The following is a 24161-nucleotide window of genomic DNA, read 5'->3' as shown; positions in this document are numbered from 1 at the left end:
TTCCCCTCCTCACAAACCTGTTAGTGTCCCAAATGATGACATTTCCATCGAATCCTGATGTAACTAAGAGTCTTGTATTAGTGTCATATTCAATGTTCTTCACCCAGCTAGTGTGACCATGTAAAGTGCACACTTTTGAGTTTAATTTTCTCAAGTCCCAAAGGGCTATTGTAGTGTCATCAGAGCATGTTGCAAACAGTCTGTTATCCAGAAACCTACCAAAAAAAAAAAAAAGGAAAAAGGAGAATCAGTTTATTCCCTCTCTTAATAAACAAAATATAGTTAGAAGTAGTATCAGAATAGTAAAAAAAAATCATGCCACAAAATGGTTTTTTAAAGATATTCAATGGTAGTGGGAGGGTCAAACTGAAATACAGTGAGGACAAAGGAAGACATTCTCAGTTTTTGTTTGGGATGCGAAATAGAACAGGCAAGAGATAATAGAAGTCTTAATGTTAACTCATAATCCAAAGCAAATTTGGCACATGTGTTATGTATAAAAGAAACTTTAGTGCCAACAAAAAACATATCAGCAAAGGAATTACTATGGACATAGCTGTGTAAGGTAAATAATTGTTATTAATAAAAATTTACCAAAATGGAGTTTTCAGTCTGTTCATAAATATAGAGCTAGAAGGAACCTTAAAGGCCCACGTATTTCAGCCTCTTCATTTTAGAGATGAGGAAACTGAGGCTCAGACAGGTTAAAATAAATGACTTGCCTAAAGTCACATACTGAGCAAATACCAGAGGCAAAACATTTACAATGGCTAATAAGCCTTCCCCTTTATAAAAGTAATTTGATTTATAAAAGCATTATCAGTACCAAAAGTTGTCAAGTGGAAGATTCAATGTATTAGGCCAAATAGTAATAAGAAATAATTTTTGATTAACTAAATAATAATAATTCACATTTATATGGTATTTTAAGGTTTATAAAAGCCTGATTCCCAATCCCCAGATTACAATATTTATTCCCAATCCAAAGGCTCTCCACAACTGCACAATGGCTCTCAATTTTTACTGTCTTCAATTTTGATTAAATGGATTTTATAGTTGGATTAATTTTTAAATTTTACAAATATAGTAAAAACTTCATTAAATGCAAATATATCCCAGACATAAGCATATCCCCCCCCACTATTTTGTAACACCTTCCTATCATCGAAGTATTTCCTTCAAAGTAATAAAATTTTTTTTTAAATAATGTGTTCCAATGTGTTCATTAACCAATGTATTTTTCCTTTCTAAAAATAGTACAATGGGAAATAAGCAACCAAAAAAGGTCACTCAATTGGGGCAGTTAGGTGGCGCAATGGATAGAGCTCCTGCCTTAGAGTCAGGAGGACCTGGGTTCAAATGCTGCCTCAGACACTTGACATCTATTAGCTGTGTGACCCTGGGCAAGTCACTTAACCCCAACTGCCTCACCAAAAAGGAAAAAAAAAAGAACAAAAAGAACAAAAAATGTCACTCAAGTATTAGGATTCCCTAAAATCAGCTACAACTCTGAGTTAGAAAGATGTAATCTACTATTCCTACATCTACTTAATCACCAAAGACATTTTGAGAGAAAGATTTTGGGGAGGAAACACCTCTACAAATAAGGAATATTAGGACTGAACAATGAATCAGTGGTGTGGACTCAAACTATGGAAACAGAGGCTCCTCTGTTAGCCTCCTCCCAAAATAATAAAACATGCTGTCTAGCAGGGGGAATATTCTTCCTCTCACTTGAGTAGTCAATATAAGGGAAAAGTACATTGTCAGATATACAAGCTCTAACTACAAAATACATACTGGATATCTGCAACAATTCATTTTTTTGAAAATACTAATCTCTGAATAAGAAAGAACTTTTCATGGATATACCAATTGTTATCCCTAATTCTACAGCTAACTATGATTAGATTCTTCCTGGTAATGTAAAATAAGGATAATATGGATAAATAAAACCTACAGGTAAAAAAAATGTTTATTTATTAATCATAGCCCCTTTCCCCCAACCCATCCATTTTACTAAAGCTGACAGGCAGAGAAAAACTGACAAAGCATATTTCTCCAGTTGTCTTTCATTCTACCGTACTTTATTTGACAACTACACATAATTAATTGTATGGTAGCTATGTTCATTGACTTGTAAGACAACTTCTTACCAGGAAAAATGCTAATAAGCTGCAAAATGTAGAAAAGAGGCAGAATTTAAGGAGTCCAAACAATCAGCCCTTCTTCTCCCAAAAAGTTAGCTATCTACAAAATGGAGAGCTCAATGCAAACTTTACCCTTCCCCCCAAAAAAGGAGTCTTAAGACAACTGGAAAGCCTATAACCTACCATTAGTAAATTAATTCCAAAAGAATATACTAAACTAAAATCAGAAGACTTACTAGGAAAAAAAATTAGTCCTGAACACTCCTTAATCACCCATACATACCTGGAGAAACCCCAGTTCAGTTCTATTGCATCAAAAATCCACCTACATATCCACAAAGACACCTAGGAGTACAAACAATATAAGATCCTACAATATTGTAAAACTTCAGCAACATCTTAAACTGTCTTGAACTTTCTATTAATTGGTAACTGCAATAGCTTAGGATAAAATGGCCTGTCTTTTTCCCCAATTCTCCCAATTTGTGTTCTTTGAAAAGCAGAATCCTTTAAAAAATATCTGAGATAACCTATATCAGATGCATGGCGATAAGGAAGAGAGAAAAAAATTTGGAACTCAAAATTTTGTAAAAGTGAGTGTTGAAAACTATCTTTGCATGTAATTGGAAAAAAATAAGATACTATTAAGTAGAAAAATACCCGATATTTTAGTTTCAATACTTATGGCAAAAATATTGCATAGTAGAGTATGAGCTTAATGTTAAAGAAAAACACCCCCCCAAAAAAACGAAACCCCAAACCAAACTAATTTCAAACATTTAAAATTCTAAAAATGAATGACTATTTTTTCCCCATATTCCATAATGATTAGATGTATTAGCCTTAACAAAAGTATAATTTACTTCAAAACACAAAACATTAATCCCTAACATGCTGAACTCTGTGAGAATTTATACGAACTCTTCAAGAAAGCATTAAGCAAAAAATATGCAGCACTACAAGAGTACTAGAATCAATAATTTAACAGCAAATTACCACATAAAAACACCTGGATCATAAGAGTGAACTGTTATTATAGGGAGCGCAATTTAAATGTCATTTTTTTTTCTACCACTACCAGAAGCAAAAACAAACAAATAAAAAAAGGCTCTGCACAATGATCAGTTGTTGTCTCATATATTCCCGCAAGATAACATTTTTTGTAATCTCCCAAATCTATAAAGTAACATCTCACTTAACCAGATGTCTCTTATCAAGCAACTTCAACTTTCTCTAACAGTGGGCCAACACGCCCAAACCTCTCTGACTCCTAAAGCCTCTGAGATGTAACTCATATATTTTAATTATGGCAGAACCTTTGCTCACTTGGAGCAGATTTACTAAACATATACATAAATTTTATAAATGTGGTAGAAGAGAAAGACTATGAATTGGAAGTTCTAGTTCTGACTGCCAGTGATTAGCTTTGTGACTCTGGGCAATAACTTCAACTCAGTGGGGCTCAATTTTCACATATATAAAATGAAGAGATTTGTACGATATGACTGTCAAGGTCTCTTTCAGTTATAAAAGTCAAAGATCCTGAGGAACCTTGGTTATGTTTTCGCAGTCCATAGAAAAGATATAATAAATGGGGTTACAGCAAGCGCATTGACACCAACAGAGCCAATAGAAGAGAGACAGAAACCTATTAAAAGCAAATAAAAGGAATCAAAAAGCACATCATGATAGAGGGATTTCATATAGAGGCAAAAAAAAACCTATACATATGAAACGCCAGAAGGCACCATTGTATTGTAGCACAGTATAACTGTAAGTCATAATGAGGCTCCTGAGTCATAAAGTTTAAATCATATTGTGTTTAAGTAGGTAAGGAAGTATAAAATACATTCTGGGAAGATAGAGACAGAGATGTACAGGTATAGGTACACACATACACACACACACACACAAATATAGATATATATGCATACACACACACATACATGACAGGTATATATACATGTGTATGTAGTATATTTAACAGAAGTTTTCGTTCCCAAGGGAATAATTTTATCTGAAATATTCAAAGGTATATGGAACATCTCACTCTTCAATGATAACCAAAAATGAGACATTTCATGGTTTCAAAACTTTGCAAAACATAATATTTTAAGGCCACACTGAGTTTTTATTATTTTCTACTAAATAACCCACTAACCTGATATTATTTACACAGTCTTCATGAGCTTCAGAAAGTGTTTTGATATGCTTCGAAGATATGGGGTCAAAAAGAAGAACTTCAGTCTGTTCACAAGCAACTGTTAACACTGACCTAAAAGAAAGTAAACATTATTTCCTTTTTTTAAAGATTCCTAGCATTTCTTCTAGTCAGTAAAGTCTTACTCTTTTCAGTGAAACTACGCTTATGCATATCCATTTTACACTCAATTCCTAAATTCAAAATTTACCAAGACCCAAATATCAATATTCACATGGCTTACAAAAATGTTTATCAACAGTTATTTTAAAGTCTTCCAACACAAATGATTACTAAGTGGAAAACGTTAAAAAAAAAAGTCATACTGCAAAATATGCAGTATTTTCAGAGGTATGTTTTATTTCACATAAACACATTAAAATATTATGAAAAATGTACTTTTGAAAATATATTTCTACCAATTTAGATAGGCTCAGCTAATAAACTAGATCTTAAATACTATCCATAGTCTATTTAAATCAGATCAAATAGTCCATGATCCTTTATATACTTGCTGCCCATCAGTATATGTAAGTGCTTCAAAGAATAATCATTGTTATGTAAATAATTACATAAGTTTAAAGCAGTAATTATTTAATCTGACTTCTGACCTTACCACTAGACTGAAATAGCTCTCTCCAAAGTTACCAACGGTCTCTTAATTGACGAATTTGACGCTCTTTTCTCAGTTCTCATCCTTCAATGCTGCATTTGACATTGTTAACCACCTATTCTTTTTAAACAGTCTCTCCTCTCTGGCCTGTCCTGAAACTACTCTCTTGATTCTCCTCCTCCATCTCTAACTGCTTCTTCTTAGTCTCCTTTTCTGGTTCATCTCCAGATTATAAACCAAAACAATGGGTATTCCCCAAACCTTTTCTCCTGATGCTCCCTTTGGTGATCTCATCAGCTCTCATGGGTTTATGTATCATCTCTAGACTGATGACTCCCAAATTCAGACTACCCAGACTCACTTTTGCCCCTGAGCTTCAATCCCAAATGACAGATTTCCTACTGGATATTTCAAACTGGATATCCTGGAGGCATCTCAAACCCAACATAACCAAACCCTGTACCTTTCGTCTCAAACCTATCCCTCTTCCAAATTTTCCTATTTCAATAGAAGGCACAACCATTTTTCCTAGTCCTTAGCTTTGGCATCATACTCAGCTCATTATTCTCTCTCACATATATTCTCTCATATAACCAATCAGTTGCCAAATCTCAACAGTTTCTGCCTCCACAACATCTCTCACACCCACCCCTTCTACCTACTCACACAGCTACCTCCTGAGTTCAGGGCCTCAATGCCTCTGCCCTACATCACTGCAATATCCTAATTGGTCTCCTGACTCAAATCTCTCTCCAACTTCAGTCCAACCTCCACATTACAACCAAAGTGATTTTCCGTAAGGGTCAATCTGACCTCGTCCCTGTCCTCAATATATTACAACGACTTTCTATTGCCTATCCTCTGTTTAGCTTTTAAAGCTATTCACAAACTGGCTTCAACCTATCCTCACAGCCTCAGTGTCCATTACTCCCCTCACACAGTCTGGGATCCAACTAATCTGGCTTTCTCTCTGGTCCTCAAACAGAACATTCCACCTCCTGTCTCTGTGCCTTTGCAATGGCCACCACTCCAAGTCCAGAATGCACTCCCCCTCCTCACCTCTTATCTCACAGAGGCTTTATCTCTTCCTTCAAGACAGCTCAAGAACCATCTTCTGTGTAAATAAAGCCTTTCCCAATTTCCTCAAGTGCTATTTTCCTCCCTCTCAAACTAACTTGTAATTTAATTGCTTTCTATTTGGTTGTATTTATTTTCTTTATATTTATTCTGTACATATTTACATATAAATTTTTACATATATGTTTCCTCATTAGAATGTAAGCTCCTTGTGAGTAAGAATTGCATCATTTATTATATGTGCAATCCCCAGGGTCTAGCACAGTGCCAGGTATGTAGCAGGTGTTTAATAAATGCTGGTTGACTCCTTGATTGACATGTACTGAACTCTGAAATGTCTCCTGATACTTCAAAATTATTTTTATAGCAGTTTTTAAGAGGCTTTACTTCCTTGTCTAAAAAATATTGAATTTGTGACCTAGGAATGCTACCACCAGGAAACAGCAGTACCTCAGCTACACAGTACTTAACTGCCAGAAACACTCATTGCTCTTATTTGGTAGACAATGAGGACATAGGCAACATGAAATAAATATATAAGTATCCTAGAAAGTTAGCAAGAACTGGAAGTAGCAGAACCAAAATGGAATAATTCTCTGCATTAATGACAATGATTAGCAGTAGTCAAGAAATTTAGGCAAATCCCAACCAAGGAATGGTAACACACTATAAAGACATGGGAATAGAGGAGGTCTTCCTTATTTGAATATAAGTGGCACTGGGAAAAGACTATTCAAAGTGAATCTACTTAATCAGGGTCCAAACAAAAAAAGCAAATAGCAGTTAAAAAATTGCTTACTGGGACTTTGTCCTGAAATATAACACAGAAAATAATTTTATCTTCTATTTAACATAATTTTATATGTAATATTTAATATATAGAATAATATAGAATATAGAAAAAAGTAAATCAAGTATTGTTTTTGCTCTAATTTATCCAATCTAATTTATCTAACACCACAGTAAGACATCTTTTAAGTACAGTACTTCACTTTGGATGTTCATAACATAATTAGCATGACTGTGCTAATTCTTAAAACAATGAATATCAAGTGTTGATATTTATGTTATAATTTATTCGCAAAATTACATAGCAGTACAGTAAGCCTTTGACTTCACTTTTGACTTTTACAGTACAATCATAGTGAGAATCATTGCAAAAATATTCAAGGGCTTTATCAATTTCCCCAAAGGCCTTTTAATATTCAAATCATTCTTTCTTGAAGTAGAGAGGAGCTGTCAGTGAGACATTGACCAAAGGGATTCTCATGGACCAAAAAGAGGTAGAAAGAAACATCAGTGTTAGTAACAGCCACATTGTTAGATGAATACCTTTGATAGACTTAGCCCTTCTCAGTAATGCAAGGATCTAAGACATCTCCAAAAGCCTCATGATGGAAAATGCTATCTATATCTAAAGAAACAACTATGGAGTTTGAATGCAGATCGAAGCATACTATTTGCTCTTTTTTTCCTTCTGTTGCTTCCTCTTTCTTGTGGTTCCTTCTATTTGTTCTAATTCTTCCTTATAACATGACTAATGTGAATACATGTTAAATAGGAATGTATATGTATAGCCTATATCAGATTGCATGCTGTCTTGAGGAGGGAGGTGGAGAAAAATTTAAAAGTCAAAAGCTTATGGAAATGACTATTGATAAATCAAAATAAATTAATAACTAAAAAAAGAAAAATTAGTGTTAAAGAGACAGAGAATGGGAACTTATTTTACAAATAGTTGTCTATTGAGTATTTTTGTGTTATAGCAACTTCTTGTTTTGCTGACTTTTGCTTTCCTAGCAACCACAAGGTTAAGTAATTGGATAGGGCTGGTCTCTAAATCCAGACCACCTGGGTTCCACCTCCAACACATATTGGCTGTGTCACTTGGGAAAATCACAGTCTCTCAGTGCCCCCAGCTAACAGTCTAAGACCAAATTACAGAACTGTTGCTCATCTGCATTAGCAGAAGGATTTTCCTCATCAGAAAGCACAGATTTAAACAAAAATAAAATGCTAACCCATAACTGCAGGGACTCAGATAATGAATACTGAGGTATGTAGGATGCTCATAATTGTTTTCCACATCCTCCAATCCATTAGACTCAGAAAAGGAATACGTACCAAATATGACCACAGCTGAAGCCATGAGTCAAGAAGACAGAAACACCTCAAAGGTGAAAGCATCATGAAATAAACACAGGAGCGCTGAAATATTTATATCTTTCTACTTGAGTCTGTACATCTAGCCAATGTCAACGGCCCATGAAAACAATCTCATAGGCTGTGTTTCAGGTCTCACAATGGAGGCAATGACTCAACCTAACACCCCACAAAAAGAAAAAAAGACACTGTTTCAGCCCAGGTACTCAAAGGAAAAGAGGAGGGAACTTTTAGAAATATGTTAATAACAAAGTAATATATGCAAAATGAGTTGTAGGGACAAAATGTTGACTTAAAAGAGGATTTTAAAAACTGATACAGAACCCCACCCCAAATGGAGGAAAACATACTTAACAATCATAACCTTCAGAACTATAACTAAGGACAGAATGGTTTAAAAATTTTATTTATGTCTTTTCTTTTCACATCATCTTCATTTCCAAATACAACCCTCTTCCCTCCCATACCAGACAGCTACCCTGCTACAAAGAATTTTTAAAATAGGGGGGAAAAGTGGTTCAATAAAACCAATCAACAGATCAACTAATTCTGAGACTATATGCAATACACTATGCTCCTTTCCCCCAATCTCTGCAAAGAAGGTAGGGGAGGTACATTTTCTCATCTCTTCTAAAAAAATCAATCTTGGTCATTATAATTACACAGCATTTCCTTTTTAAAATTTGTTCTTTATTTTATTTTTATTTGTTCTTCCCATTTATACCGTGGTAGTCATGGTCAATCAGGTCAAGAAGCATTTATTAAGTACCTATAGTGTGCCAGGCATTGAGCTAAATTCTGGGGATAAAAAGAAAGGTAAAAGTCAGTCCCTGCCCTCAAGGATCTCTGAGTGTAATGGAAGAGACGACATGTAAACAATCATGTACAAACAAACAAGGTAAATACAAGATAAACTGAAAGAAATCTCAAAGGGGAAGCATTAAGAATAAAGAGGATTGAGAAAGGTTTCTTGCAGAAGATGGAACTTTAGCTCAGGGAAGGCAGGTGGTTGAAAGAAGGGAGAAAGTTCTGGGTAGAGGGGGATGGCCAAGGATTGTTTTCCTGATTCTGCTTATTTCATTTGCATCAGGATCACCTCATATACCTCTTCTCATGCTTCCCTGTACTCTTCAGTCATCGTTTCTTAAAGTGAAGTAATATTCTATTGCATTTGCATACCACAAGCTGCCCAGCCATCCCCTAATCAATAGGTACTTACTTTTGTTTCCAGTTTTTTGCTACTACAAAAAGTGCTGCTTTTAAAATATTTTGGTACATATTGGGACTTACTTTCTATCTTTGACTTTTACTGAATTATATATCTAGTTAGTAGTAGTATTTCTGGGTTAAAAGGCAACGGACATTTTAGTCACTTTCTTAGAATAATCCCAAATTACTTTCCAGTCCAACATATAGCCTCACCTAGTACATCATTGTGCCTATCTTTCCACAGCATCCGCAACATTTACTTTTCCCATTTTTTTTCATCTGCCAATATGCTAGGTGTGAGGAGAAGCTTCAGAGTTTTTTTATTTCTCTTATTAGTGACTGGGAGCAATCTTTCAAATGGTTGTTAACAGCTTGCAGTTTTTCTTTCTGAGAACTGTTTATTCACATCCTTTAATCTTTTATTAACTGCAGAATGGTTTTTTTTTGTTAACTGCATTTTTTATTTTTTATTAATGGTTTTATTAACTGCAGAATTGGTGTCATCTTCTGGTACTGAAAGAATTGGCAAATGTGATTGCTGAGGCACTGTCAGGGATAACTGAAAAATTACTGAAAAGATAAGAAATACCACAAGACTGGAGCCAGGCAAATGGTATCTGATTTTCACAAAGGGGAAAAAGAATAGCACCTGCAAACTAGAAGCCAGTGGGCTTGATTGGGAAAATTCTAGAATAGATCATCAAAATGGTTGGTGAACATCTATCTAGATAACAAAAACAGTGCTTTCACCAAGAACAGATTGTGTCTGACTAATCTCATTTCCTTTTTCTGGCACCAAGACAATTATCCAAGACAATTCCAAAGGAGCCATGATGAGAAATGCTATCCATCTCCACAGAGAGAACTGATGAACTCTTGAGTGCAGATTGAAACATACTTTTTTCATTTTTTTCTTTTTTTATGTATGTGTATGTTTTCTTTTCAACATGGCTAATATGGAAATATGCTTTGCTTGACTTCACATGTATAAGTGTTACATTACTTGCCTTCTCAAGGGACAGACAGAGGGGAAGAAGGTAGGAAGAGAATCTAGAACTCAAAATTTTAAAAAATGAATGCTAAAAATCTATTTAAATGCAATTAAGAAATAGTAAAGAAAATAAATATTTTTTAAAAAATAGAGAAGAATGTACAGAGGAAGACAACCAGGATGGTGAAGGGCTTTAATCTCATGTCATTTGAGAATCCATTGAAGAAAACTGAAATATTTACCTTGAAGAAAAGACACAAGGGGAGCATGACAACTATTTGAAGAGGCATTCAATTTGCTCCGTTTGGCCCAGGAAAACAGAACCAAGAACAAAGAGGTAGAAGTTATAAAAAGGCAACTTCAGATTTGAGGTTGAGAAAAACTTACTTACTGTCCAAAAGTAGAATGGGATACCTCAAGAGGCAAGAGGTTCCTGTTCCTTGAAGATCTTCAAGTAGAGTCTGAATGACACTTATTGGGCATGTTATTATAATAAGGATATGGTTTGCACTAGATGGCTATTAAGGTCCCTTCCAACTCTCAAAATCTGATTCTGTGATTGTATATTTGGGTTAATTCAATGTATATCTTAGATATCAGTCCTTTACTGGAGATATTTGAAGCAAAGATTTTTTCCCAAAAAATATATGGTTTTCTTTCTTATACAAGTTGCATTAATTTTGTATAGGCAAAAGATTTTTAATTTCTTTAATAAGTTATCTTATCTGTTGTGACAAAAGATAAAAATATCATTAGTTAGTAATTCTTCTACTAACTATACCAGTGAAAGAGACTTTATCTGATTCCAATTTTTTAATATAGTATGAACTTTAAAATTCAGCTCACATATCCATTTTGAGCTTGGTACCATATCTGGTGAAAATTTTTGGCCTAAACCTAATTTCTGCCAAAACTGCTTTCTAGTTTTCCTAGCCATTCTTGTCAAATAGGGAGTTCTTTCCTCAAGTAATTTATGTCCTTAGGTTTATCAAATCCCTGAGATTGTTTCTGCCTCTCAAATAACTAATCTATTCCACTGATGTACTTTTCTATTTTTTAAGCTTGCACCACATACTTTGATGATTCCTGCTATACAGTATAATTTGAGGTCTGTGTCATTCTCTCCTTCATTTCTACTTTTTTTTCATTAGTTCTCTTAAGACTCTAGATCTTTTGTTGCTCTGAATGAATTTTATTATTTAGTCTAGCTCTGCAAAGTATCCCCATGGTAATTTAAGTGGTATTGCACTAAATCTGTAAATTAATGTAAGTATAATAAAGTAATATAAGTATTATTATATTGATTTGGCCCAATCATAAGCACTGAATTATTTAATAACTTGTTTATATCTTTGAGTACAGAAACAAAGGACAGAGTAGATCACAAAAACAAAATAAACAATTTGCATTACATGAAATTAAAAGGCTTTGACAAAAATAAAATCAGTGCATCTAAGACAGGAAAATGTCAGCTTGAAAAATTTTTTGCATTAAATATCTTTGATATGTTATCACACAAATATACAAAACCATGAATCATTTCCCAATTAATAACTGGTCAAAAGATATGAAGAAACAGTTCTTAAGAGAACTATAAACTATTAATAATCATATCAAAAACTTATCTACATCACTAATAATAAGAGAAATGCAAAATAACTAATAACTTTGAGCTTTCACATCACACCTAGCAAACTGGCAAAGATAACAAGAGAATAGAACCAGCGTTGTAGGCACTGTGGAAAGAGAGAAATAATGATGGCCCATTATTAGAGTTGTGACTGTATGTCCAATCATTCTGAAAAGCAATTTGGCACAAAGTGGGAGTAATCTGTAAATGAATATAACATAAAAATAAAACATATTTTGTCACATGAAAGTGACAAAAAAAGGGAAGCAATTTGAAATTGTGTTTAAAAAGTGACAAATGTCCTTTTTTTAAATACAAAGATCCCACTACTAGAAATATATCCCCCCAAAGAGGTGGAAGACAAAAGGTCACATACATACCCAAATATTCACAGAATTTTTTGTAGCAGCAAAGATCTAGAAACAAAGTAGGTCCTCGTGCAACAAGGACTGTTTAAATTGTGGTACATGAATGTAATGCAGTATTATGTGCTTTAAAACACAAAGAATATGAAGAATTCATAGAAGCAAGGGAAAACCTGTACCAACCCATGTAGAGGGAAGTAAGCAAAATCATGAAAGCAATGAATACAACGTAAATGGAAAGAATGATAAAACTGAACACTGTGTACCCATAATGACTAACTAACTTTGACACCTGGGAATAACTGAGAAAATGCATCTCCTTTTAGTTAAGAGGTAGGAGACCATGGGCATGGAATGTGCTCACGTCATAAAAGCAGTGATCCTTTCCATGTATAAGCCAATTACAATGTATGCATTTTTATAACAAAGCATTCAGAAAACAACTCATAAACACATCTACACCCATAAAACATATCAGAGGAGGTGTCAAGGCAGATGAGTAGCAGCAAAAAACACAGCAATTTCCCTCCAAACTCTTCCAAACAGACCTAGATAAGACCTCCAAGAAAAAAATCATATTGAATCATTTTTTTCCAGTCCAGATTAGTATGAGGAAGACAGAGAGGTCTGTGGAAACTGGGGACAGGGCCTAGCCAGAAGCAAGGCATTCCGGCACAGAGACAGGCTGTGCACCACTAGGAAAACAGGAGGTCCCAGATCTGGTATAGAGGAATTCATACATACAGAAACAGGTGTCAACCGCCATATTTATTACTCATGACCCACTCTCAGGTCCAGGAGTAGATTAAGGAAAGGACCTGCACCTAGGTGTCATTGCAGTTGTGAGCCCTAGACTTTTTACAGTGCTAGAAGAAAGTTTCGAAACAGGCAAAACTATGTGGCTCTAACCCCAGAAACAGAGAGAGGTCTCAGTTACAGCCTCCAGCCCAGTATGAAACCTGTAGCAGAATACGGAGGACAGGACTCCCACACAAAATGGGAGCCTGCAGTTCTACCACTCTAAACCAGCAGGCCTTTCCATCTGGCCCATAACGGATGACTTTAGCAACAGTCTACAGAAACTCTCAAAGGGCAAACCCAAAGACCTGTTGCTCACACTCAAATCCAGGACAGAAACTGCTGCAGAGTCGAGATCAGAAGGCTGAGTTTACCCTGGATGAGATTATGAGAACAATGAAAGCTTCCAGGTCCCCAGTATGAACTGTCCCTGAGATCTTGGAATAACACAGCATTCAGTACCCCAAGAAAGCTGTAGGAAAACCAGCCCAGATATTCCCATCAGCTCACAAATCCTGGTTCTAACATAAAGTCCAATGTCAGGAAGTAGGCTAGAAGAATGAGCAAACAAAAAAAGAATCCCACCAAAAAGACTTATTGTGTTGACAGTGTCACTCAAGACGCAAACCCAGAAAGAGAAAGACTTCAAAATATCTACAAGCAAAGCCTCAAAGAAAAACAGTTTGAATAGAATTCAACTAGAATTCCTGGAAGAGACAAGGCAAAAGCTTAAAAATGTTTTTATAAATGAAATGAGAGCACTTGAGGAAAAAACTGGAGAAGAATTAAGAGCTGTGGAATTAGAAAGGAAATTAACAGTTTGGTACAAGAGGTACAAAACCTTGCCCAAGCAACAACTTCTCTGAAAATTAGACTGGACCAAAGAGAAGCTAATAACTTGATGAGACAATAAAAAAAGAAAAAGTCAAAAGACTGAGGGGAAAAAAAAAAGCAAATATCTCACAGCAAAAACCTAGACCTAGAAAACCTAAAAAAGAAGAGAAAAAAAAATTCAAATCAATAGATTACCTGAAAGCCATGAACAAAAAAGGAGTCTTGACTTCATATTTTAAGAAATCCTATAAGAAAACAGCCCAGATTTCTTAGAACCAGAGGTCAAAGTATATATAAAAGTGCTGCCTCCTGAAAGAAACTCCAAAATGGAAACTTCTGAGAACATTATAGCCAAAATCTAGTGTTTCCAGGTTAAAAAAAAAATGCTGCAATGAGCCAGAAAGAAAGAATCAAGTACCAAGGAACCACAGTTAGGATCACACGTGATTTAGCACCTACTACTATGAAGAAGGAGCAGCTGGCACAGTGGATAGAGTGCCAGACCTGGAGGCAGCAAGACTCATCTTCCCGGGTTCAAATCTGGCCCGGCCTCAGGCACTTGCTAGCTGTGTGACCATAGGCAAGACCTTTGACCCTGTTTGCCTCAGTTTCCTCATCTGTAAAATGAGCTGGAGAAGGAAATGCAAACTACTCCAATATGTTTGCCAAGAAAACCCCAAATTCGATCACAAAGAATTGGACATTACTGAAAATAACTCAACAACAAACTGAAGAATCAGAGCTGAGAATGTGATATTCAAGAGGCAAAGGATGTAGGTTTATAGCCAAAAATAATAATTCAGCAAAACATAATATAATCCTAATGGAGAGAAAATGGACCTTTAATGACAAAGAAGACTTCCAGGTGTTCCTGTTGAAAGAACCAAAGCTGTGTAGAAACTGTGAAGTTCAAACACAGGAGTGAAGAGAAACAAAAAAGTAAACACTAAGCAAAAATTAGCTGTTTACATTCAAATATGAGAAGATGATAAATGTGTCCTCTCTGAACCCTATAATCATCAGATGTCACAGAGGGAGTCCAATGAATTAGACAAGGTAATTTCACAAAAGTGGTTCTCTTGATGGTCCAAGAATGGAAAGGTGGGGGGAAGGGAATATTCTAGGAGAGGAAAAGGGTTAGGGAAAATTATCTTACATAATTTGGGTACAGAAGTGGAAGTCTATAGGTTTGGAGGAGCAGGTGACATGAGCTTCACTGTCATCTGAACAAGTCAAAGGAGGGAATACAAGCACATATACGTGTTAGCTATAGAAGAATCAACAATTCATCAAAGAGGAAGAGAATTTATACTCTCAGAACACACAACAGGAAAAAACTTATTGAAATATTTTCAGATATTTTCCTTCTTTTCTTCCTTCCTTTCACAGATGGAATAAGAGAATTTGTTTTGCATGACTATACATACTTGTAAAAGACTTTGTTTTTCTTGCCTCCGCAATGGGTGAGGGAGGGGAAAGGGAGAGAAAGAATCTGGACCATAAAATATAACAGAATACAAACAGAACTGACTTTACAAAGCAATAGTAAAGACTGACAACAACTATAGGCCATTAGATTGTTGAATGTAACCAAAAGTGGTTTGATAAACGAAGTAAAATCAAAAGGGGCTCTATGTACAACATACACATAAACTGGGAGTCCACAAAGAAACAATGAATAAATGGCTGAGTGATGTAGATTTCATCATGGAAATGGAAGGGTTTAAGATGACAGTTCCTGCCGTGTGGAATTACAAGAAATTTTATCCCATTAAAAAAGGGAAAAAAAGGGCTCCCCAGAAGAGGAGTTTTAACCTAAGGCTCAGGGATTGTAAAGAACAAAGACAAAATCCAGGAAAAGGTATGTATTACTGATTGGGCTCACAATCTGTTAATTGTTGAATTCCTATCAATGACCTAGTCACAGGGAGGTTAAAAGAAGAACAAGTGGAAGGGACATTAAAGACTGCTGATTTAAATGAGGAAGAGAAATCTGGTCAAAAAGTAGTTTCACATAGGGGCAGCTAGGTGGCGAGTGGATAAAACTCTGGTCTTGGAGTCAGGAGGACCTGAGTTCAAATCCAGTCTCAGACACATGACACTTAACTAGATGTGGGACCCATGGCAAGTCACTTAACCCTGATTGCCTCACCAAAAATTAAAAACAAAAAGTAAACTCACTCAGGTTAACAATTCAGTCAAGGATGATAATATAAATTTACATATGGCAGAGGCCTTAGAAGTCATTTAGTCCCAACTCCTGAATTTTACAGTTGAGGAAACCTAAACTGGTTAAATAACTTGCTGAAAGCTGAGTGGGGATTTAAGCCAGCAACACATTGAACCTATTGCAGCTTAGAAGACAGTGCGATAAAAAGTCCTAATCCATTACTAGTTTAGAGTAGCCATCTTTAAACAAGACCAATTATGTCAGCCAATAGAGACCACTCTCACACTTGGCTATGCTTGTTGCTCTTGAATTGCCATTCAGAGCTCTAGGTTGAGTTTCCTCTTCTATAGGCCATTCTCTTTTCCTGTACAGGAACCGGGAGGCATTGAGAACTGTCTTAGATAGCTCCCATATGTCAATCTCAAGGCTTATCATCAGTGATCCCAAATGACAGGCTAGAGGCTACCCCTTACCCCCCACCCCAGTACATACTGCCTCTAGCACAATCTTTAAATTTTCAGTTATCATCTGGAGGAACAAAAGGTCAAGGAAATCAAGGAAAACATTTTTTTTTACTGGAAAGGAAGGGGAGCTAGCAATACTACACCTCAAACCACACAACAAAAAACAGTAATAACTAATAATCTGGCACTGATTAAAAAAACAGAAAAATTGATCTGCAATAGAACAGAGTTAAGTATACAATATCAGGAGCAAACAAGCATAGTAGTATAGAACCAAAGACAAAAAAATGACTATGGTATGGTCTCACCATGTGACAAAAACTGCTGGAAAAGATAGAGGGACCAAAAGATAAAAGGTCACATCATAAATTTGAAGATACAAATTAAAACCACCCTCAGGTGTAGCCTTCTGGCCATCAGATTAGCAAAGATGACCAAAAAAAGGAAAATGCAATTGTTGGAGGAGATAACGGAGAATGGGTCCACTAATGTACTGTTGGTGGAGCTATGAATTAATCAAATCAACTTGGCAAGCAATTTGGAACTATACCCAAAAAACTACTAAATTGTGCATACCCTATGGCCAAGCAAAATGACTCCAGACCTATGCCCCAAAAAAGATTAAAGATAGTGAGACAAGACTCATTTAACCTAACATGTATTTATAGCAACACTTTTTGTTAGAGAAAAGACCTAGCAACTAAGGTGGTGCTTATCAACTGAGGAATGGCTCGATCAGTTATGGTACATGGATGTAATAAAATATTATTATACCATGAGAAATAACAAAAAGAATGGATTCAGAAAAACTTGGGAAGACTTGTATAAACCATGATAGGAATGAAGTGACCAGACCAGGACCAGAAGTATGAAAACTTTCTAAAATTCAATGTAAAGAAGAATAACTGAAAGACTTCAGAATGCTGATCAATGTAGTGATCAGCCACAATTCCAGAGGACCAATGATGAAGCATACTACTTACCTCCAGAGAGCAAAATGACAAGAGGTGCAGAACAAAACATTTATTTTAAGACACACATGATGTGTAGGTTAGTTTTATTTGACTATGCTTATTTGTTTCAAGAGAGGGTTGCTTTTTTTTTCCGTTTTGTTTTGTTTTTCAAATTGGGGGGAGAAGGAAAGCTAAAGGTGAGCTACTAGTAGTAATGGGGGGAAAAAAGAAAGAAAGCAAAGAGAGTTATTGAAGCATTTTTTTTAATGCAAAGAGTAGAGCAGAGAGAGTTTCTGGGGAGCTATACCCAAAAAACCCAGTAGAAACAAATGCCCTGACTCACAGCAACCAACATTCCCCAGTATATTCCTCACAGCTGCATTAAATGTTAATATAAAATAATTAGAACTGGTTAATTATTTTCTCAGGATCAATTCAACTCTCTATCCTTCAAAAACTCAAATTCTCAACACATTCTGCCATGAATACTCAAGACATGGCTTCCAATAATTATCAGCACTAAGTGGCACCTTGATGCTCTGTTATGGTTCAAAAGGCAGCTATTACAGATGGCTGTGCACCTGCTGTTTCTGCCTGCACAGTTGTCTCTTTCTTGCTAGAGTTTTCGAATCCAACATATGCAATTAGAGCAACTGTTTTTTTGTTTCTGTTTTTTGTTTTAGAGGCAATCAGGATCACACAATTGGTAAGTGTCTAAGGCCATATTTGAACTCAGGTCTCCTGATTCCAGGGCTGGTACTCCATCCACTATGTCACCTACCTGCCCCTAGAGCAATTGTTTTAAAGCAATTAAGAAAAAATTGGATGGATCTAGATAAGAGCTTTTAGAAGTTCAAACCTTGGGGATCCCCAGAAAAAAAAAATGGCTAGACATATGCCAAGATGTAGGTTCTACTAGTGCTGCCATTAATTCACTGTGTGACCCTGGGCAAGTTACTACCTGTCTCAGAACTTTAGTTTTCCTCATCTGTAAAATAAAGGGACTGGATAAAGTGACCTCTATAGTCCCTTCCAGTTCCAACATTTTTTGACTTTACCTGTCTATGCCTGACATCTCCAAACTTTTTTTTTTTGGCTAGGCAATGGGGTTAAGTGACTTGCCCAGGGTCACATAGCTAGTAAGTGTTATGTGTGTGTCTGAGGCCAAATTTGAACTTGGGTCCTCCTGAATACAGGACTGGCTCTCTATCCACTGCACCATCTAGCTGCCTCTCAAACTTATTTTTTACTATGCAGCCTTATCAGTTGAAAAAAAAATCTGAGTACATACTTTCAATATTTGTATATTCATAAATTACATGTACTACTGTATTAATTTATGTATATTATAAACAGACAAAATGAAAATAAAAACAGATGAGATAAAGATGAAATAAACATTTTAAAATAATTACATTGATTGCATAAAACCCTTTACTCTCACTAAAACATTATTAATAATTTTTAGTGAAAACAATATAATGTTTAATTATTTAAATTTTTGTTTTAATATTCTGTATGATATAGCAATTTTAAGGTCAGTTTGTTTGGATACTAGGTTTTAACGGCTATCACAGTTGAAAACAGAAAGATCTATAGTGTAGGATTGCCAAAACCCACAAAATGCCATTTTAAAAGGCAACAGGGCAATGGCTAGGTCTAGGTTACCTGTTTTTTTTCTCTCAATCTCAGTACACTCAGAAATTTCCTCCCTAATTTTGAAAAAAAACTGCAACTCAAAAATATGCCCTGGTTCCTTAGTGTTCCAAGTTGTCAATGGAGTATACTAAAGATGAACTGGGGTAGCTAGGTGGCACACTGGATAGAGCACCGGCCCTGAAGTCAGTAGGACCTGAGTTCAAATCTGGCCTCAGACCAAACACTAAACACTAGCTGTGTGACCCTGGGCAAGTCACTTAACCCCAACTGCCTAAAAATATAAAAAAAAAGAAAATTAAAAAATAAAGATGAACTGGCTGATATAAGTGCTTAATAAATGCTAGGTGACTAAGTGGCAAAAAGAAATAAATGCTTCAAACTCTCTATAATGAAAGCAAAAAAACCAGTAACTTCTTGACTTGTTTTACAGATTATCTTATCCTTCAAAAGGGAAATTTTATTTTGGATTTCCTTCTCATTGATTGCTGAGGTAGAAATGATGGGAACCCTTCTTTCTTCCTAGTTTGGGACCACATCGCCTCATGAAAAAAGTTTAGTAGGATCCCTTCTTTCCCTATCTTTGCAAACAATTTATGTAATTTAAAATAGTACTTTATTTTGCCTGTTTCATTTAATGGCATTCTGTAAGGCTAACTATATTCAACCTAAAGATTAAAATTCTCTATACAGATTCCAATTTATCACTATTAACTTGCAAAACTTAAAGTCAGAGAAGTAGAAAATACTTTTACGATGACTGGACTGGCTTTCACCATTGTACAATTCTACCAGTGAAAGGAATGAATGGTAATGTTTCAACATTTCTAATACAGGAACATGAATGACATAACAGACCAGATTATACAAAAGCAGAGAAAAAACTTACAAAACTCCTAGACCATTCTTAAATTTTTGAAGCATTTTTCATTCAATTATCTCATTTTAACCCCACAACATCATTCTATAGGAATCTTTTCCTGATCCCAACTGCTACTACCCTCCCTCCCTAATAGCCTTGAATTTAACTACCTTGTATTTGTATTCTCTCCATATTTGTTCTGCATATGCTTGCATATGTGCTTTCTGTCTCAGAAAGTAGGGAAATGTTTCTTTCTTTCTATTTGTATCTCCAGTGCCCAGCACAGTGCCTAACATATAAGCTCTTAATAAATGTCTGGTCATCCTATATTTGAGGGTTCATCCCAAACCTTTACCAAACCAAGCAGGGCAGAAGTTGGCCCAACATTTTTTCTTCTTTTCCTCCTGTGATCTTTTTCAACTCTTCCCTCCTTTCTTCCCATCCACCATTTTGCTCCTGATTATAATCACTTCCCTCTCCAATCTCTAAGGCTGCATTCCCAATCCTGCCCCCACTGGCTGATCTGAACAACAGATAAGTCACTTTGTTCTCTAGGACAGGTAGGATGGAATGTATTGTGGCCTCCATCAAGTTATTAATGCCATCATTATTCTGACCTAGGGTAGTGTGATAGCACAAACAACAGGAGATGTTATTCTTCATCCTCTCACACAGTATGCTCACAATAGCAGACCCTTCAGTGCCTTCAGAAGGGGAAGTGAAAGGCAGCAATAGGGAGAACAACCCCTAGAGTCAACCACCTACCTAACTAACCTTCCTGTCTTCTCATCCAGAGTCAGTCTTCCAACAGGTGTGGAGATTTGACAAACACATTTTGTGGTATGGTACCAGTATTCACTGTTCTCATGCCTCTGCTTCACAGTATCATTAGATGCAGAACTGAAAAGATCCAATGCCCTCTTTCACAGTTTAACATCAGTTTTAGGGAATCCAATAGCATAGCACCAAAATTCTAGAAATGTAATACCAAGACAAAGTACAGCAACAGCAATTAATACTGTGCAATTTCTTTCCATCTGCCTCTACACCAATGGTGTCTAACTCAAATAGAAATGAGGACCATTAATCTATATACAAAGATCCTTAAGGATATATGTACATTAAGAACCTGCATAAGGCTACATACTAATAGTTTCTACATGTAATGCTGCCCATGTTTAATAGTATTTTTATCTATTCTGTTAAATATTTCCCAATTAAATTTAAACTGCTTCCAGAGGTACTCAGGAGTGTTACCCATGATGTTTGGCACTTCTCTACATTATCAAAATTAGTAAACTGGGTTCAACCTTTATGCAGATAGCTTCAAGATATCTTTATGCAGATAATTCTCAATTCTAGATATCCAACCTGAAATCTTCTCCTGAGTTTCAGTCCTATCTTACCAATTTCCTTTTGGACACCTCAAATTCAACAGGCCCAAAACATAAAGAACTCATTATCTTTTCTCCCAAACTGTCTCCTCTGGCCAAATTTCCCATAAGGTACCACCACCCTTCCAGTCATCCAGGTTTACTTCCTTGACTCCTAATTCACACTCACCCCACATATCTAATCTGTTATCCCATCCTATCTTTGTATCTTCACATCTCTCCTTAAGCTTCCCCTTCTCTCCACTCAACACAGTCAACACCCCAGCCTTAGGTTTGACCTCATCTTCTCTTGACTGCAAAAGCCTTCTTTTAAAGCTTAGCGCTGTGCTTACCTAGCACACAGCAGGCATTTAATAAATGTTTACTGACTTACAATTAATCTCCCTGCTTCCAATCATTCCAAAGTAATATTCCTAAAGCACAGCCATGACCATATCTCTCACACACATCCACTTATTTAACTCTTATTACCTCTAAGGTTAAATAATACTTGTTTGATATTTCCAGCTTTCTCTACTCGGCCCCTAATATCTTTCCTGTCTTCTTGCACTTGACTCCTTTCCACACACTCTAGACCTGCTTTGGCCTACTCTTTGCTCCCTTCTCCTTTCCTTTTCGCTCTGGCCCCTATGACTGAGATGCTCTCCTGCCTCACCCGGTCACATAATTTCCCTGGCTTCCTTCAAGATTCAAAAATATTGACAGCGGCTCTTTGCATGGCAGCCAAAAACTGTAAACTAACGGGGTGTCTTCCTTTTAGGGAACAGCTCAACAAAAGGTAACGTGAGCAGTGATCGAATATTACATTCAGACCCCGCCTTTTTGCAGGCGGATTTTCCCAGTCCGTCTTGCCCACCACCCCCCTCATCACAAGCCAGGCCATTCGCTCGGAGATTACCTTCCATCTATTCTGTATACAGGTGTCCCAAAAGTCTTGGTGCCGTTTTAAGCTTTTTTTTTAACTGCACCAAGAGTTTTGGGACACTGTCCTCTGTCCATGGTTATTTTCACCCTCATCTCCCCTATTAGACTGTGAGCCCCGAAGCAGACGGGGCTGTCATTCTTTCATTCACTGTCTCGTCTAGCCCGGGCCCGGCACATAGTTGGCGCTTCATAAACGCTGACCGGATTGAATCGGCACATAGCACGCGCTTAATAAAAATGGCGTGGATCTCCCACCAGAATACGGGCTCCGGGAGGGCAGCGCATCCATGTTTTTGGTCCCGTCTTCGAATCCCCGGCATTTCGCAAAACGCCTGGCCCGGAGAAAGCTTAATAAAGGCCGATCACCCTTCATTACAGGAGAATCGCTGGGCCTCGGGAATATAATAAATAAAAGAGGAGGGGCAGAGGCGCGGGGCCGCGCCGAGGCCTGCCTGCCTCCCCTCCCCTCCTCAGCCCACCCCCTCCCCCCAACTCGCGGCCGCTACCTACCCGTCGGGGGAGTACTCGAGGTTGAAGACGGCGCCGTGGGTGCGGGTGCTGAGGTACACCGAGTCCGCGGGGTGGATGGAGCTGTACAGGCTGGTCATGGTGCGGAAGTTGTCCCGGGCGGGGTCCACATACAGCCCCCGGCCCAGGCTGCGGCTCTTCAGCCAACGGAAGAGCGGGATGCCCACGGGGCGCCCGGTCGGCCCGGCCCCCCCGCGCTTGGGCTCCGGGGAGCCGGAGCCTGAGGCGGCGGCGGCGACGCGGCTGGAGAAGAAGGTGAAGGCGGACGGGCAGGCTGCGACGGCGGCGGCCGTGGAGTGGGCGGTGGGCGAGTCGGGGGGGGAGGGGACCAGGACGGCGCGCGGGGACCGCGGGGACCGCGGGGACCCGGGGCTCGGCTCGCCCTTGGCCCCGGCGGCGAGCTCCCCCGCGCGCGCCGCCGAGGTCGCCGCCGTGGCCGAGCCGGCGGGCACGGTCAGCAAAGGCGTGCGAGGATCGCTGGGCTCGCGCGACTCGCGGGGTTCGCGGGGAGGGCTGAAGGAGGGCTCGGAGGGCTGCGGCGAGGTAGGAGAAGAGGCAGGCCCGGCCACCGCCGCTGGGCTCCCCTCGTGCGACCGCCCCTCGCTTTGCCTCACGAAGACCAGGTCGTCCTCGGATAGCTCCTCCGCCTCAACCCCGACGGGGCTGCGGGGCCCGAAAGGGAACATGACCGACGGCGACGCCGACGCGCCACCCCCGCCAGCCCCAGCCCCAGCCCCAGCCCCAGCCCCAGTCCCAGCCCCAGCTCCCGGGCCGCCCCTTCAGCCGCCGCCGCCGCCGCCGCCGACCACCGCCACCCTACCGCTGCAAGACACTTCCGCCCGTGCCGCCGCCTAAGCGCGCCGGCGGGGAAACTGACGCCGAAGAGAATGTGGAGCCGGTGGGGACCCAGAAAGCGTGAGCACCATAGCGCCGCAGGTCGGCCCCCGCTGCTCGGAGTGCCGGAGGAGGCTAGCGGCCTGGGGGGAGGGTAGAGGGTAGGGGTGGAGTTCAGCCCGAGGTCGGAGGGACAGCGCCAGCCGGGTGTCCTCTCCAGCTCCGGGAGCGCCTTCTTCCCCGAGTGCGCGTGACCGCGCGGTCGCGCGCACGGTGACCCCACCCCCGCCTCCAGTGCCCCTGATTTCTATCACCGCAGACGCTGGAGTCGGATGGCTTCAAACGA

The 24161-nt window shown here is 38.4% G+C and overlaps 1 protein-coding gene across 1 annotated transcript in view; it reads right to left on the bottom strand.

The window, feature by feature from the left end:
• DCAF10 (DDB1 and CUL4 associated factor 10) overlaps window positions 1-23725 on the bottom strand; it is a 48853-nt gene extending 25128 nt beyond the window's left edge. The window contains exons 1-3 of the mRNA XM_021004535.2: window positions 22964-23725; window positions 4312-4425; window positions 18-215 (exon numbers count right to left, since the gene is read on the bottom strand). Of these exons, the coding sequence (XP_020860194.1) occupies window positions 18-215; window positions 4312-4425; window positions 22964-23667 (1016 nt within the window). The 5' untranslated portion in view covers window positions 23668-23725. The remainder of the gene's footprint in view (window positions 1-17; window positions 216-4311; window positions 4426-22963) is intronic.
• Between the last annotated feature and the right edge of the window lie 436 nt (window positions 23726-24161).

This window comes from Phascolarctos cinereus, unplaced genomic scaffold, assembly GCF_003287225.1.
Source record: "Phascolarctos cinereus isolate Bilbo 61053 unplaced genomic scaffold, phaCin_HiC Scaffold_4;HRSCAF=312, whole genome shotgun sequence".
Lineage (NCBI taxonomy): Eukaryota > Metazoa > Chordata > Mammalia > Diprotodontia > Phascolarctidae > Phascolarctos > Phascolarctos cinereus.
Note: the sequence above shows the minus strand (reverse complement) of the source record. Positions and strands in the feature narration are given on the sequence as shown.